The sequence below is a fragment of the Emys orbicularis genome, chromosome 3 (genome assembly GCF_028017835.1).
Source record: "Emys orbicularis isolate rEmyOrb1 chromosome 3, rEmyOrb1.hap1, whole genome shotgun sequence".
In the NCBI taxonomy this organism is placed as follows: Eukaryota; Metazoa; Chordata; order Testudines; family Emydidae; genus Emys; species Emys orbicularis.
This window is the reverse complement of record NC_088685.1, coordinates 102,577,986-102,596,443: the sequence shown is the minus strand read 5'-3', so window position 1 is coordinate 102,596,443 and position 18,458 is coordinate 102,577,986. Positions and strand designations below refer to the sequence as shown.

General features: G+C 42.4%; 1 protein-coding gene across 1 annotated transcript in view; it reads right to left on the bottom strand.

Annotated features, from left to right (window-relative positions):
• The window catches only part of AKAP7 (A-kinase anchoring protein 7), a 166,905-nt gene that overhangs the window by 126,253 nt on the left and 22,194 nt on the right, over positions 1-18,458 (bottom strand). Inside the window, exons 4-5 of the mRNA XM_065401184.1 lie at positions 17,233-17,369; positions 8,369-8,529 (exon numbers count right to left, since the gene is read on the bottom strand). Coding sequence (XP_065257256.1) covers positions 8,369-8,529; positions 17,233-17,369 — 298 coding nt within the window. The remainder of the gene's footprint in view (positions 1-8,368; positions 8,530-17,232; positions 17,370-18,458) is intronic.

Below are 18,458 nucleotides of genomic sequence, written 5' to 3'. Positions count from 1 at the left end.
AATCTCCCTAATATCCTCAGCCGTGAAGACTGAAGCAATATAAATACTCTCCCCACGTAGGTACTTACAGTCTGTGATCAAGTCACCTCTTAACTTTCTCTTTGTTAAACTAAATAGATTGAGTTTCTTTAATCTCTGCCTGGAAGGTAGGTTTACCAAACCTCAAATTATTCTTAACTCTTTTCTGAAACCTTTCCAATTTGTCAACATGCTTTTTAAATTGTGGATACAGAAACTGGCCACAATATTCTAGGAATGTTCTCACTAATACTGTACATAGTAGTAACAACACCTCCCTATTCCTGCTCAATATTCTCTTGCTTACACATACAAACATCACAACTGACCTTGCATTTTCTATATATGTAAAACTAGTCTTGTACAGGTCTGGTACAGGTAAAAGGGACATCTTTTTTAAAAATATTTGTATTGTGTGTGTCCAAACAAAATTCCCAATTTTCCAATTAAATCCAGTGGAATTAGGCCCCAATCCTGCAATCGGCTCCCTGTGCATGTGTGGAGCTAGTTCCCAAATTGGGACCTCAGTCCTAATCCCCAGTGACTTCAGATTTGCCTGAATAAGAACTGTACATTAATGCTGTGTAACACTGGAACAGAAATAAAAAAGAGGTCTTGACTTCATTAAGGTTAGAAATACACCTTTATCTTGAATTGGTTCTGTTGGGGTTTTTTTAATTGCCATCTCTTTACATTTAAAGAAGTACTTTTTGTTTTCTCAGCAAAACACTAAAACTAAATGGTGGGTCTTCTTGTTGAATTATTTTACTCTTAGCTGATATTCTAAATTGTGTTGCTTGAAGGACTTCAGTATATTTAAAAAAATTGGATTTTTGTCTCTGTTCTGTCCTGTTATTTATAAAGTTTTGACACTTTGAGCGTATGGGCCACATACAAAAATCTGCCTAATTTTTTCTCACCCATGCCAACATTCAAAAGTTTGCATTTTGAGATGTCAAGGAAACAGATACTTATTTAAAAAGTAAGAAACCTAATTTTTGATACACATAAATAACTGACAATATACTAAAGATCCATTCCCACAACTTCTTGACCAAACAAAAAGTGGGATTTAGCATTATTCTTATACAGAAAATTGAGTTTGTTTTCACAGAATATGATATACTTGTGATAAAAAATAATGGCATAACTACTGTGGCAAATAGAATCATAGGACTGGAAGGGACCTCAGGACGTCATCTAGTCCAGTCCTGTGCACTCATGGCAGGACTAAGTATTATCTAGACCATCCCTGACTGGTGTTTGTCTAACCTGCTCTTAAAAATCTCCAATAATGGAGATTCCACAACTGCCACAGGCAATTTAGTCCAGTGCTTAACCACCCTGACAGTTAGGAAGTTTTACCTAATGTACAACTTACACCTCCATTGCTGCAATTTCAGCCCATTTCTTTTTGTCCTATCCTCAGAGGTTAAGAACAATTTTTCTCCCTCCTCCTTGTAACAACCTTTTATATACTTGAAAACTATCATGTCACCTCTCAATCTTTTCTTCTCCAAACTAAACAAATTTTTTCAATCTTCCCTCACAGATCATGTTTTCTAGATCTTTAATCATTTTTGTTGTTGTTCTCTGGACTTTCTCCAATTTGTCCACATCTTTCTTGAAATGTGCCACCCAGAACTAGACACAATACTCCAGTTGAGGCCTAATCAGCACGGAGTAGAGTGGAAGAATTACTTCTTGTCTTGCTTACAATACATCCCAGAATGATGTTTGCTTTTTTTGCAACAGCGTTACACTGTTGACTCATATTTAGCTTGTGATCCACCATGACCCCCAGATCCTTTTCTGCAGTACTCCTTCCTAGCAGTCATTTCCAATTTTATAAGTGTGCAACTGATTGTTCCTTCCTAAGTGGAGTACTTTGTATTTATTCTTATTGAATTTCATTCTATTTACTTCAGACCATTTCTCCAGTTTGTCCAGATCATTTTGAATTTTAATCCTATCTTCCAAAGCACTTGCAACCCCTCCCAACTTGGTATCTTCCACAAACTTTCTAAATGTACTCTCTATGCCATTATCTAAATCATTGATGAAGATAGTGAAGAGAACTAGACCCAGAACTGATCCCTGTGGGACCACACTTGATATGCCCTTCCAACTTGACTGTGAACCACTGATAACTACTCTCTGGGAATTTAAGAGTTACTGTACTTTGATTCCAGGAATCTGCAGCAACTAAGTTCTAAATGTCAGATGCCTGACAGTTAAAGATTTCAGAATCAAAGTCACAAGTCAGACAATTTCAGTTTTCTGCCATTTTCTTCAGCTCCCCATGTTGTTTCAAAATTAATTCCAGATTAATGCAAATATTACTGCAGAAGTCTGGAGATTGAAATATAGGCCCAAATCTAAGGAATGACCTAAGCAGGCTGCAATTGCAACCATTGAAAAGATGAAGAGTGATGTCCTCAGTTCTCTTACATAGATAGCAATTTTCATCAGCAGATCTCAAAGCATTTTACAAAGGAGGTCTCCATCATTATCCCCATTTTACAGATGGGGAAACTGAGGCACAGAGTGGTGACTTGCCCAAGAATACCCAGCTTTGTTATCCCCTTTCCCCTCACACCTTGATGTAGAGGTTTTAATGATACATTGATCTGACGATGAGTTTGTTTACTGTAAATGAATGTCTTACTGAAGACGAAGGGTCAAAGTTTGATCATATCTTATGCCAGTCTCAGAATCTGGACAACTAATCTGAAATCGTTTAGAAAATTACTCACAAGTGCTCTCACTTTCTTACAGTTTTATAGATGGTGGCTTTCAATGTCCAAGCTACTTTAGCCAGGGATTATTTTGAAGATCTGAATCATTTACTCTGAAGTTTTCAAACTCAGACTTATTCTGGTCTGTAGCATATCTGATTTCTCTGGTTAGAGAGAAGACCAAAGCTGAAATATTTCACCCTCCAACATTTCATTACATCTCACTAACCAAGTACAACAACTAGGTATTTACTCTTGCTCAAACGTACTGTGTCCATCCAGGCTTGGATAAAGCAAACAGTACTATTATATTTTAATAGTATATATTATATTATAATTAAAACAAAACACACAAGTCTGGACAAAAAATAAACAACCCCAAACAGTTAGGTCACAAACAGCCACCATTCATTCTCTTACATGGGAGACCTGGAAAAGGGCAATCAGGTTACGAATGATCTTACCATAGCTTTCTAAAATTGTCTCTGTATAATATATAATCATCTTATAAATGTCCAATGAGATTTTGGGACGTGACAGTGGGGAAGCAGACTTACCATAGGACTAAAAGGCGATAAAGTACTTGAAATAATAATGCTAGAAACCACTGAAATCACTTTGGATTTGAAAGAACTATTCCATTTCCAGCAGGCTGGATTTTAAAAATACCTCTAATTCAGGAGCTGCTTCAAATAATAAAACTGTACCCAGCAGCAGTGTACTTTATTGTAGACTGCTGAATAAGTTCCCTACCTCTGCTTGTCTGTCATTCCGTCTTTTATAAAGTACAGACTAATAAACTCTAAAATCAAAAGGTGCTTGGGAAACTGAACTGATACATGAGATACTGGAGAAAGCACAGAAAAATTGAACAAGACTTTATTAACATATGCTGTTGGGATGTACCAGAGACAATATGATGGCTGTGGTCTCTGCTACTGTGAAAAATGTCCTATATGGGTTATGCCCATATTAAAAAATGGCGTGAACTCATATTCCTCAGAGCACAAAGGATCATTCATCAGTACTGAAAATCTCTTTAAGGGAACCTTTCCAAGGAATAGTTGAAATTGCTGGCATAGCTTAAAAGGACAATGACAAACTAGAGACATTTCTTGTGCTCTGAGATATTTTTATTAAATACTTATGAACAACGTACTTTAAGCCCAGATTTTAGAGGGATGCAATGATGTGTCTTCTCTGTTTTGTTTTGACCCAGGCACCATCTGCTGCTTTTCTGGAGAGCAGAACTCAGTTAATATTACACTTATTTTTGATATATACTCATACTAACTGAGCTTCAAGAACTATATTTTATGACAGGTTTGATCTGATGTGCCAAAGTCAATAGCTGTTACGAAGAAGTGGGTTGTGGTTGTGGGTCCATAGTTAAAACAGAGTTGAGTTTTGCACTTAAAGCATGGATTCAACCTCTCTGTGATTTATTAAGAATACGTGTCCTCCCCAGAATTACAGAGTCCAGAGTGAATTTTCTGAGATTTTACAAGTAAAAACTTTCATTTGTTTGAACTAAAATTCATTTGAGAATGTGTACTTTAAGAAAGTTAGCACTTTGTGTCAAACTTCCCCCCCCCCAAATGATCTCAATATCAGAATAAAAGACTCTTCAAAATGTTCATATAGTTAAGATTAATTAAATCTCATGCACAAACTACATTTGAAAAAATCAGGTTATAATGAAGCTAACAATTAACAATTGCTATATTTGCTATATTTAATTGTTAGGATTATACAAATAGGGCTAGATTGACAGCTGAGGTCACTCTCAAGGGAAGCCATTTTGACATTAGAGAAAACTCAACCCTTCCTCTACAGCTAATCTGCATGCAACAATTCTGTTAGTTGAAATGAGCCAGTGACATGAGAAACTGGACTCACATGTCAAAAGTTCTCAGTAGCAGATCACTTGGCCCCATCTGTTACTGCTGCAGGTTGCATGGTCACATGTGAGCTTGGGCATCCAGTACTTGAAAGGCTCCCCATGGTACTGCTGCCTTTGCTACAATATGCACTGAGGTTGCAATACAAGGGAAGTCCTTGCAGCACAGATCTCTTCTTCATGTAGTGCCATTCTCTCTAATGTGGTTCCTTTCCCCAAAAACAGTCCTTTCCCCACCACCCTCTACCAAGGCCTATGGACATTTCTGCTTCCTTCTCCTCCCCCCAAATCCCCACTCTCTTCTCCTGACCCCTCAAAGGTTGACAGTACATATCAGCAATTTAGGATATAATACATTGCTGTAATTCTCCCCAAAACAAGCATTGCAAACCCAGAAAATACAAAAAATTAAGGTTAAATGTTAAAAAGTACAGTATATGGAAATACAAGTTAAGGTGTCCAAACAACCTTAACTCTGCAGTGAAATCATGAGGAAAATTTTCAAAAAAATCTAATGTGTCTTTCAAAATCAGTTTAATCTAACTTGGGTTCAGAGAAGGGCAACTAAAATGATTAGGAGTTTGGAACGGGTCCCATATGAGGAGAGATTAAAGAGGCTAGGACTTTTCAGCTTGGAAAAGGGGAGACTAAGGGGGGATATGATAGAGGTATATAAAATCATGAGTGATGTGGAGAAAGTAAATAAGGAAAAGTTATTTACTTGTTCCCATAATATAAGAACTAGGGGCCACCAAATGAAATTAATGGGCAGCAGGTTTAAAACAAATAAAAGGAAGTTCCTCTTCACACAGCGCACAGTCAACTTGTGGAACTCCTTGCCTGAGGAGGTTGTGAAGGCTAGGACTATAACAGGGTTTAAAAGAGAACTAGATAAATTCATGGAGGTTAAGTCCATTAATGGCTATTAGCCAGGATGGGTAAGGAATGGTGTCCCTAGCCTCTGTTTGTCAGAGGGTGGAGATGGATGGCCGGAGAGAGATCACTTGATCATTACCTGTTAGGTTCACTCCCTCTGGGGCACCTGGCATTGGCCACTGTCGGTAGACAGGATACTGGGCTAGATGGACCTTTGGTCTGACCCAGTATGGCCATTCTTATGTTCTTATGGGATCATGAATACTAAAATACAGTAATAGCAATTGTACAGTTATTGCATTGTATCACTACACTTCAAGGATGTGGTTACCAATTATGGGGATTTGTGGTCAGAATGGTTTTATTTCTTTTTGTTTTGGAGTAAATGCTGTGTTTATTTTTGTATTTATAGATATTTTTATAGATATTTAGAGCTTTCAATAAGCATTTAAAAATGTGTATGAATATCTAAATTAAATAATTTGAAAAGAGAATGCATAGTTACAGTTTCATTAGGGCTTTTTCCATAATCAGACATAAGAAGTTACTAACATGGTCTGCTAAATGATCTTAAGATACATTATAGATAGGCTAAAAAAAAAGAATGAGCCACAAAATAAGCTTGTTTTTTTATTTCTTTCAGGCCTTTCTGTTCTAAAATACATTGGAGTTAGATTTAGAAAAAGAAAAATAGTAGTGATATCTACACTCCAATCTTTTGGATTTCATGATGAACCCACAACTGCCATGAAAACCAGAATATCATGCTGCTGCTAACATAAAATAATGCTGATACCTATACCTGACACTTCTTCCAAGTAATTATTAAAATTCATTATTTTTAAATATAAAAGGTATGTGCCTAGAACACTTTGCAGTAGGAACACAATCAACATTTATGTTTGCCATGTCTGTTTTTATTTAAATTCAAATTCTGAGCACAGCACTCAGTCTGAGAAGCCAGACTAGGTGCTGAGCAGATACATGGGGGGGTGGGGGTGGGGGGGGGGGGAGAATCCTCACTCTACAATCTGCAGCATGGCTCCAAAGCTCCTCCATAGAGGCTACCTTCAGCCCAAAGACTGAAGAAACTACGTGGGACTGTGACAGGGTGTATGTGATGAGGTTAACGGACTGTACTGGGCTCAAGCAGCCCTACCACCCCTGCAAGGCATGTCAGGCCTGAAGGGAAGATGTAAAAGGGAAAAGCCCAGCTCAGCTGGTGTCAGACCTAGGAGGAGAGCAGAGCCTTGGATGGAGGTGTGGTGTTGGCTGCCTGGAAACAAAGACCAAAAGCTATGTGAGTTCAGGGGGTGCCCCGGGAGACCAATACAGTGACGGACTTTTACACACACCCCATGCCCACTTCGTGAGGCAGATTCTCAGGTCACACCCTTCTCCTGGTCTGCCCATGTCCCATTGGCTGGGGAACTTTCACACTCATGGGAAGAGGGTCTGCATTTGACCTTCTATTTGTTTTTGTTGTTTGTTTCTAATCCAGTGGGTTTAATTATGGATGATATACCCTCAATTACAGCAAGGGTAGGGTATAAGTATTTGATGAAATGGAGAACTGGGCTATAGACAACAAAATGAAATTCAACAAAGACAAATGTAAGGCGCTATAGAGAATAGAAAACAAATGCACAAATACAGAAGGGGGAAACTGGCTTGGCAGCAGCACTGCTGAGAAGGATCTGGGAGTTGTGCTGGATCACAATCTCAACATGAGTCAACAATGTGATGCTGTTACAAAAAAAAGCAAACGAAATTTTAGATTGCATTAACAGAGGCATAGCATGCAAATCACAGGAGGTGATAGTACTGCTCTACTTGGTGCTGGTTAGGTTCAGCTGGAATACGGTGTCCAATTTTGGTCACCAATGTATAGAAAGGATGTAGAGAAACTAGAAAGGATCCAGAGGTGAGTGACAAAGATGATCAAAGGGAAGGAATGCAAGCCGTATGAGCAAAGGCTGAAGGAACTGGGTATGTTTAGTTTGGAAAAGAGGTGATTAAGAGGGGACATGATAGCGGTCTTCAAATATTTGAAAGGCTGTCAAAAAAATAATGAAGAAAAGTTCTCTCTTGCCACAAAGAGCCAGACAAGAGACAATGGGCTCAAACTATAGCACAGCAGATTTAGATTAAATCTCAGGAAAAACTTCCTAACCCTAGTAACAGAATCACAATGGAACAGACTGCCTAGAGCGGTCCTTCACTGGAAGTTTTCAAAAGGAGGCTGGATAGCCATCTGTCTTGAATGGTTTAGACACAATAAATCCTGGATCTGGGAAGAGGGTTAGACTAGATGACCCTTGTGATCCCTTCTAATCGTATGTTTCTATGACCCAGGGTGAGAGAGGGAATATTATTGCCTTTTCAGCCTTCTCAGGATACTCCATGAGGTTTCAGGTATGAGCATGGGGAATGAGGTGAATCAAGGGGGAAGCCATGGAGATGCACTGTCTCAACACACCCAACCCATGAAACTTGTAAGGAAATTAATCCTGACTCAATCAACGTTAACTTACCTATCTTTCTCCTCCATGATGTAGATAACTTCCTTTAGGAGGGTGGTTCTAGGGCAGATAGTAAACATGGATTTTGGGATGGACAGTGCAAAGATGGGCCACGAACCACTGCAGAGGCAGAGGGCCTCCATGGAGCTCAAAAAATCCATGAATTTTGTGGTCTGAAATGCCAGCCCTCCCAACAGAAGAATGTGTAAGCTCCAATTGTAATTACTGCCCATTTAGTGGATAACATAGTCCTATATTAGCAAGATCTTAGAATAGCATTCTGAGTACTTTGTAATGATATTAACGAGTTTTACCTGATATCTCCGTAAGCACGGCTGTATGATGACTCGCTGCAAACTTCACAAATACAACTTCATTTCTAAAATCATCAATTCCTTGAAATGATAAATCCAAATGTTTTCCTTGTAGGAGTTCTTCTATTGCATCTTTGCTTTCTAAAAGAGCACCAACTGCTCTGTGAAGGGAAGAAAAATCTCTTTGATATAGTAATAATTTAATTTTTTGTATGTCTTCCATTCAGGGACCTCAAAATTTTATTAATTAAGCCTCACAACACCTTTGTATTACCTTATACCTATAACAGTGCTATAGGTATTATTTGCCCCATTTTATAGAAAAGGAAACTGAGACAGACTTGCCCAAGTCACAGAGCAAACATTTATTAAAGCCTCGAGTAGAGTATTTTGTTTTGTGAGTGGTTACCAATGTATCCACTCCTTATTGTTCATACACCTTCCCTGCCAAAACTCCCTATCAGAACGTAGATGCTGTTGAGAAAATATTTATTTTCCAGGAACACATGGTTACGCTTAACCATATACTCTCCAGAAACAAGGGTGTTAGAGGTGTAACCTTCTGCCCAGAAGAGGGTTGGGAACCAGGGAGAAGGAATCACAGTTGTTAAAAACGGCTCTATATCTAGGAAGTAGAACAGAGGCCTTCCTGAGACTGTCTGGAAGAGGAAGCTAAGAACCCAGCATAGCGCAGAGTGTGGGGGTTGCCAGAGAGAGCTATGTCAGATTACACCTGAGGATCTGGTCCCAGGCGATGGTACTGTAAATATGACTGACCATGGCCACACTTTGGGCTAGCCTGGCATCAGTGCAGTGCAGTCCCAGATTGTTAAACAGAGATCTGATGTTGGGGAAGCATCATAGGCGCAATGAGGTCTTTGATTGCCACACACAATCAGAAACATTCTTCAAATGCATATTGAGGGAACAACAAAGATATTAGAGAGCTGGTGAGACTATGTGAGTCTCATAACCAGTTTCTGAAACTCAACATATAACTAGTTGTGTAAAGATGCATACTGCATTGCTCTTTAAAGGCAATATCCTGATCTCATTTAAGTCAATGGCAAATCTCCCACTGACTCTAAGGGACCAGGATTTGAGCATAAATGTGCGCCTACAGAATTTAAAATTTTCAAATGCACATGTTCAGTACTCAGCCAACATTAATTCCTGTGACAAAATCCAAGCATTGGGCACATCTTTAAGGAAGTCTCATTAACGCTGAACTTCTTCTGTCTCTGTTCTAGCTCTACAGCTCTGCTCCTTGCTTTGAATTAACTGAGCTTGTGTCACTTACTAATAGTCAACAGGACAGTTTCAACAATCAAAGGGAAAAAATTCTCTTTTTCAGTTTGCTTACTTTGTGTATTGTCATTTTCATTGTTTCCCTTTGTGACTAATTTGTCAGTTTTTCCATTTTTATGTCTCTTTCACAGAGCAACAGAGAATTTTTTTGTAATTAAAAAATGTAAAACCACAAAAATTGTCTGGGGGACATAATGATAGGTGTAATACCACAAAATACTATTTAACTCGTTTTTTAAAACAGACTAGATTTCAAATAGATTGTCTTTTTAACTCCTGTGCATCACATCTAATAAGAATTGCTTACTGTATATATGCAACTCTGCATTTTCAAACATAAGTTTGTTCTTTTAAAATTAGTATTTTTTAAATATGCACTGCTCATTTAAGTCTGAAATTTCAAAGGACAGTCATTTTTTAGGTACCTCACACAGAAGATTGGGGTCCCCTGCCAGATTGCTGCTCAGGGGGAAGAATATTTTTGTTCACTCTTTCAAGAGCTATTTTGCTCAAACTTTCCAGAAATCTTCAGTGTACTGGCCAAATTCCAACTTTACTACTTAACATTCTGCTTCCCTAATTTGTCCTGAAATTTCAATTAAATATGGCATTTTACTTCACCTCCTATCCTAAACTATTGCATAACGTTACTGTGTTCTGTTAAACAGATGCTGTGTTTCACTCCAGTGAAAGGATGCTTGAAAGGATCCTTTGTAACAGTTTGTATATCATTGTAATCTATTTACAAGGCACTTTGGGATTCTTTGGGATAGGAAGCACTATTACTTTCCTTACTTTATCTTGTTGATAATAGGAGATAAGTGGCATGCAGATATAAGAATAAATGTATGCTTTAGTTGAGAAACAAGATCTGTTAGCATTTTAATAACCATTTTCAATAGATATTTTTGTATATGTGAAATGGTTGTACTTGTCTTGAAATGACTTCAGATTCAAGGAGGTAGAGAGATCAACGAGTACATTTTTAGTGCCATAAAGGCAATAAGACATACAATTCAGTGATGGAAGTTGTATTGTATGTGGTATTCCCCACCTACTGCAATGATTTTTTTCCTTAGCTATTGTCAATGAAATATTAACCTTTTACTTCACTGATGGGATGTTGACTTTATAGTCACTAGGTGGCAGTAATTACCTGTAAAATAGATACATTCTTAGGCTATGTCTATACTGCACACTACTGTGGCACTGCGTAGGGTACATGTAGCTACACACCGCAGTAAAAAGCAGGCTGTGTCCATGAAGCAGTGTGTAGCTACACACATCAGTGAAAGGCCCTGGCACTGGGGAGGCAGCAAGAAAAAGTTCTAGCAGCTCCACACCGACTACGCCGTCAGAGCTTTTCCCCCAGCTGGAGTCTTTCACTGTGGTAGAGAGAGCCTCTGGCAACTCCCTGTGGCAGGGAAAGGCTCCAGCAGCTGCGAGCTGACAGATCCTTTCCCCTCTGCCTCTGCCCTGCCAATATCTTTCCCTCCTGCTGGAGTGTTTCCCTGTGGAGGGGAAAGGCTTCAGCAACTCCCAGCAGTGGAGAAAGACTCCAGCAGCAGGTCATAACACTGCTAAAAAGTATCTGTGTAGAAAGGGGAGGTATTGCTTGGATGTATAAGGAGCCACATAGGGTATATACCTTAAGGACTCAAGCATGTCTTTACTCACCTAAGCAGTCCCTCACTGTCTACGCTGCTATTTATACACATGCTAGGAAGGCATGCAGTGTATGTACTCTATACGCTGATGTAAGGAGTCTGCAGTGTACCCTTAGAGGCACTGATAGATCAAAATTAATGATGTAGATTCTATCTTTAGTATTTGGTCTAGATAATACTTAGTCATGCCATGAGTGCAGGGGACTGGACTAGATGACATCTCAAGGTCCCTTCCACCCCTATGATTCTTTTTATAAGCAAGCTATCACCATGGCAACTGAGAACTTTCGTATCTTATCAGGTATAGTAGGTTATTTCATTCGTTATGCCCACACATACACTTACCTACACGGGTGTGTGTACATTCTTATAATCATATCTGAACAGCACTTCCCTCTACTTTTCCAATGTCTCTATGGTACTGGAGGCTTGGGTGAGAATTAGATGGTTGACTGAAACCTAGTTCAGGTAAAAAGTGATGTTGGCTGAATTAGGAACACATCTAGAGGTAACAGCAGATGTGATACGTTCTTTTCATTAGGGTATCCTTGCCAATTTTTAAAATGAAGTTTGCAACCTTCACCATATGAATAAAACCTGTAAGTTTCTGGATGCCCAGATAGGATCAGTGGACAAACGTACTTTTACTCATCTGTGCTTGACAAAGGGGTCTGACTGTTCCTTATGCATGTACACCTCCCTAGTCACTCAGGCCTTTTCTACCACCAGGCTGGATTACTGCAATGTGCTCTACGTGGAACTATATACATGAAGATGTCTCACAAATTTCAGCAAGTGCAGATTCAGCTGCCTTTCTTTGCAGGATATTACAAATGAAGCGTATTAGCCTACTGTTCCACAGGCTGCTAGTGGCTGCTAATTCGTTTCAGGTCCTGGTTACCTTAGACATGATCACTTTTTTTGTGTGTGTGCCTTATGCAAACAGTTGACATCAACTGGGACATCAAGCTGACAGTCTCTAGATTTTTGCTTCTGGGAACTGGTAATACATAATTTTCAAAAGAGGGCCTTTAACAGTGGTACTGGGTCCCCCATTAACTGAATATACCTCACAAGCCCATCTATTGACACCGGTTTTGCCTGATGGATAGGCTGTGAAGGATCAGTTTTGGATTAGAGCATAGTCTTTTCAGTTTGGCTTTGTCTCATTGAAGAATTAGTTGTATGTGATTTTATAATGTGTGTGTTTGTCTCAGGGGTGAAAGTAACTTAAAGGACTTGCCGGTACTCCGGAGTCCTGAGGAGGGGCGGGGCCTCAACAGGAAGAGGCATGGCCTCCACTGGAAGAGGCGGGGCCTTTAAATCCCCAGGCCTAGGGCTGTGGTAGCAGCAGCTGGGAGCCCCGAGCCCTTTAAATCACCCCCTGAGCTCCCAGCTGCAGAGGTGGCTAGGAGCCCTGGGGTTAGGGGGCGATTTAAAGGGGGCGATTTAAAGGGCCCGGGGCTCTAGCTGCTGCTACCGCAGCGGAGCCCCGGGCCCTTTAAATTGCCGACAGAGCCCCGGGGCTCCAGCAGCAGGGCCCGGGGCTCCGCCTGCCACTCCGCCCCAGGGCTCTTTAAATCGTCTCTGGAGCCCTGCTGCTGGAGCCCTGGGGTAGCGGCGGCAGGGCTCCGGCAGCTATTTAAAGGGCCCGGGGTGGTAGAGGCAGCGGGAGCCCCGAACCCTTTCAATAGCCACCAGAGCCCTGCCGCCGCTATCCCAGGGCTCCAGCAGGCTCTGGGGGCTATTTAAAAGGCCCGGGGATCCCACTGCCTCTATCTCCCAGGCCCTTTAAATTGTCCCCGGAGCCCTGGGGTAGCGGCAGTGGGGCTCCAGCAGCGATTTAAAGGGCCCGGGGCAGTAGCGGCGGCAGGAGCCCTGGGCCCTTTAAATCGCCACCCAAGCCCCGCCGCTGCTACCCCAGGGCTCTGGCAGCAGGGCTCTGGCAGCAATTTAAAGGGCCCTGGGCTCCAGCTCTTTAAATTGCTGCCTGAGGAAGCCGGTCCACCCCGGTATGGCGCAACAGCTCTTGCCGGCAGGGGTGGCAGGTTTGTAGAAATGTTGATGGTGCCCAGAACCTGCCCCTGCCCAAACTCTGTCCCCCCTCCCAAACTCCACCCCCCACCTGCCCAAGGCTCTGGGAGGGAGTTTGGGTGGGGGAGGAGGTCTGGGGTGCAGGCCCTGGGCTGGGGCAGGGGACTGGGGTGTAGTAGTGGTGCAGGGTGCAGGCCCTGGGAGGGAGTTTGGGGATGGGAGGGGGTGCAGATGGAGGGGATGCAGGTTCTGGGAGGGAGTTTGGGGATAAGAGGGGGTGCGGAGGGAGGGGGTGCAGGGGTGAGGGCTGTGGGGTGAGGCTGGGGGTGGATTTGGGGTGTGGCTGGGGATGAGTTTGGGGTGTGGGAGGGGACTCAGGGCTGAGGCAGAGGGTTAGGGTGCATGGGGATGAGGGCTCTGGCTGGGGGTGTGGGCTCTGGGGTGGGGCAGGGCTGGGGATGAGTTTGGAGTACAGGCAGGCTACCCTGGGACTGGAGCCAGAGAGGAGGACTCCCCCCAGCCCTCTCCCCGCCAGCAGCAGCGAGCTCTAAGGTAGGGACCCCCTTCTCCCCCTGGCAGCACACTCACCCCCACCACTGTCACTGCACGTGCTCCTAGAGCCACTCTCAGGTCCAGGAATCTCCCTCGCCTCCCCTGTGGTGGGTGCCATGCCGGGGGGGCTGCCATCACATGTGTGCCTCCTCCCCTGCTGCTTCCCCTCACTGTAGCCTCACTGGGGGTGGGGGATGGGGCTGCCCCTTGCCCAGTGTGGGGGCAAGAGCGGTGACTGCAGGCAGGAGGGGTGGCTGTACTGGTGGAGGGTCCCACCGGAAAATGAAAGGGTCTGAGGGGGAAGGGCAGCCTGTCCTGGCAGTAGTGAAGGGGGGCACTAGGACCCTGCAGTGGCAGTTAATGCAGGCAGGCAGCCTGGAGCTGCAGGGGACAGGGAGAGACAGGCTCTGCTCCAGGACCCAGGGAGGTGCACGGGGGCAGCAAAGGGATGCCAGGGGGTACTCAGGGGATGCGTGGGGGGCAGCAGGTGGGGCCAGGGGGGAGACCCGGCCCCGAACATTCGTGGAGCCGGGCCCCTGACCCTCAATACTGCTGGAGCCACGAGCCCATATAACTCGCTGCTGCTGCTTCTTGCCGGTACACCGTTCCAGGGCTTACTTTCACCTCTGGTTTGTCTATAGGTGGATTTAATAAATTGGTTTTCTAGCCAATTTAACATTTTTCTGTATCCTACCTTAACATTTTTATAGCTCTCCGAATTGCTCTCTAAGTGTAGAGTGGATGGGACAAACCCTGGTCACTATACCCAAGCAAATATTCCTAGAAAATTCAATATTAATATAAATGAACAAGCAAGATTTGACTCTATATTCCTATTTTTCCATTTATAAAGTGTTTCAAGTAACATTTAAATATGACTTATTCTGACTGAAACAAAAGATTACCGTTACATGGTACTGTTATCTATTTTTAAACTCAGTTCAATTAACATTCAGAGATAATGAGAGAGGAAATTTACAATGATCTCTAGATTTCAGAGCTGGGTGAGGAAATAGTGACAGGAACAAAACATCCCTCTAGGAATATGTAAAACGGATTTTAGGAGCTGTCCATGTTTTTTCTGAATTATGTAATCTAAACATTATGACATTTAAGTATGAATCTCAGCTCTTTTCTAAATTGTTAATTTAAAAGTCTCTGACAAAAACAAAGTTACTATAAGCAAAGCAAATTAGAATCCTTTCAACTGTTCGTATATGCGTGCTGAGGGGGTCAGATATGGGGTATATCTGTTTGTCTTTCTTTTCTCTATTCTATGCTTTTATTTTTAACAGTTACCAATTGTTTGCTGTAACATTGAGATGCGAGAGCAACTTAGGGCCAAGATGTACCTTGCTGAAACCAAACTTGTTAAAAGTTATTTAACACTTTGTCTCTTTCTGTAAATCTAGTGGTGTTCTGTACACGAAATTAGTGAAGTATATAAAAGCAAAGAAAGCACAGTTAAACTTTTCACTCTTTAATCTTTTGAAAGAATGGATTTGAACACATGCAGGAAAGAACTAAAAACCTTCATTCTCTACTGTAAGCAATCTAGAGCATTATTATTAAATGCCCACATCACCGACTCACGATCAAGCTCCCATTGTGTAGGACCTATATAACTATGTAAAAAACATACATTCCTTGTCCAAAGAGACTACAGTGCAATTAGACAAAGTAAACTGAAAGAGACAGTTAACATGTGAGCAACAGTCAAAGGTACTTCAGTTACATTTTTTAATTGTGGTTTCCTCAAGCCATATTCCCATCCTGGAAACATATTTTTTTTCCCTCTGCACAGACACCTCAACCAATATGTTCCGCTATTGTTGAACCAACATACCCTTCTTTCACCCCAGCCATCTCACAGAAACTTTTATTTTGCTTTTAATGCCTCCTATTATATTGTATTACTTTCAGCTTTTGTTTTATTTTAATGCCAGTTATCTCCTTTTTCTCTGCATCTCTCTTCCACGATCAATCTCTAATTAGCAGTTAACCCCATATTGCCCCCACTTCTTGAACTTTCACAGTTTAGCTCAATTAACAATTCTGCTGACTTCAGCAGGATGTGAAATCACCTGGAGTCATTGAGAGCATGCTTCTACTACACAACAGCAGCTGCCCTAAGGCAGCAATGGCCTCCTTGGGCCATTGCCCAGGGCAGGAGGAAGCTCATGTGCTCCTGCTCTTGTATTTCAGGGGACAGAGGATTTAGGGGGATAAGAGGGTGCCCAACAGGTCTAGACTGGCCTGTTCTCCCTGCTGGCTGCCTCTGTATCTCTCCCATCAGGGGAGCAGGGTCTTTTGCATAAGGCTATGTTGATGTCACGGAGGTCATGGAAGTAGAGTTACCATATTTAAACATTAAAAAAAGAGGACACTCCACGGGGCACGGGGCCCTGGCCCCGCCCCTTCCCCACCCCAACTCCACACCTTCCCTGCCCCTTCCCCAAAGTCCCCACCCCAACTCTGCCCCCTCCCCTGAGCGCCCTGCATTCCCCCTCCTCCCTCCCAGCCACGCGAAACAGCTGCCCGAGCGCTACCGGCTTCACGGTTTGCCGGGCAGCCTCCAGACCCTGCGACCCCAGCCGGGCACTTCCCCAGCACAGTCGGAGCCCGGGAGGGGAAGCGCCCGGCCGGGGGTGCAGGGTCTAGAGGTCTGCCCGGCAAACCGTGAAGCGGGTAGCGCTCGGGCAGCTCCGCTCTTCAGCTGCACAGAGCTGAGGTGTCTGGGGAGAGCTGCAGGCGGATTCCCCCTGGCAGCTTCACGGTTTGCCGGGCAGCCCCCAGACCTCCAGACCCTGTGCCCCCGGCTGGGCGCTTCCCCTCCCGGGCTCCGGCTGCGCTGGGGAAACTAAAGTCAACTAACTACATAAGTTGGTTGACCTAGAGGAAAAACAAAAAGCAGCTGTCAGCCAGCAGAGGGGAGCTACTACCTGTGCTAACTCACAGCAGAAAGAGAGATGAAAAACCAGGCCTAAGGAGGAGCTGCAGAACTGGACATGGATGGATAACTCTGCCTAAATAAAGGATTGTAAGGTGGTGAGAGAACTGAAACCCTTTCATCTCCCACAGGGCCCACTGCACACTTTAGTTTCAACTCAGAATTAAAGGGTTAAGCATACACCAAAGTATATTATTCTGAACATTCCAAGTGCAGGTATATGATCAGTCTCAGGAAATTTAGAATTGTTACCCTTTATACATGTATATTAAAATGGGGTCTTCTTCCCTGAACTTCCCTACAACCAAAGAAATAGATTTTTAATGTACATAATTTAACAGCAAAACACTTACGTGCCAACTTCTTCTTCGTTGGATAAATGCATCACTAACAGCGTGACATGTACGGAGCCATAACGAACCATTGCTTGGGAAAGTCTGTGATCCTTTTGTACAACTATATCTTGGACAGCCTGAATACCCCTTGTAATCTAAGAGAGACAAGAAATACACAAAAACAAAACTAGTCATTATAGTTTTTCTATCCCACAATACAAGCAAGGAAGAAAACAAACTCACTAAAATCAGATGTTTGCATAAAAACTCTGCAAGCAGACACAAGTTTCATCATCTTCTTGATAGAGTTTTGTTAATCTGCCTGAGTAAACTCAAAGTGGGTAGGTAGTAAGGGAGTTATTATTGTATGGCTGGACATCCCAGAGTAGCTCAGTAGTAGCTTGTCCTCAGCAGAAGCATGCTAATTCCTGGAACAGTTTAAGGCAGTTGCTCTCAACCTTTCCAGACTACTGTACCCCTTTCAGGAGTCTGATTTGTCTTACGTACCCCCAAGTTTCATCTCACTTAAAAACTACTTGATTACAAAATCAGACGTAAAAATACAAGTGTCACTCACAGCACACTATTACTGAACAATTACTTTCTTGTTTTTACCATATAATTATAAAATAAATCAATTGGAATATAAATATTGTATTTACATTTCAGTGTATAGTATATACAGCAGTATAAACAAGTCATTGTCTATATGAAATTTTAGTTTGTGCTAACTTTGCTAGTGCTTTTTATGTAGCCTGTTGTAAAACTAGGCAAATATCTAGATGAGTTGATGTACCCCCCTGGAAGACTTCTACGTACCCCCAAGGGTACACGTACCCCTGGTTGAGAACCATTGGTTTAAGGTGCTTCACTCTTCCCCAGTGTTGTGCTGTCAACATCCTAAATTAGAGGCTTCTGCAAGAACTTCCTCCACCAGCCTATGATAAACCTCGTGATGCAGTAGGGGATGAGGGACTACAGCCAGCTTTTCCAAGATCTTGTATGTAGCACACAGATGAGTATTCAGTAAATAATGTGCTGGGCCATTTGAGTTACAACTCCTGATTTTTCTATTTGAGGAGAAAGATCGTACCCATTCTTCAAATATATTTTAGGAGTTTCTTTAAACAGAATATTGATACTTACTGTTATTAAAATACTGTCAATCTGCTTGTTAGAAGGAAAACATTAAGTTAATTTTTTTTTATCAGCAACTACACATAAAGAAATGCTTGCATGATAAA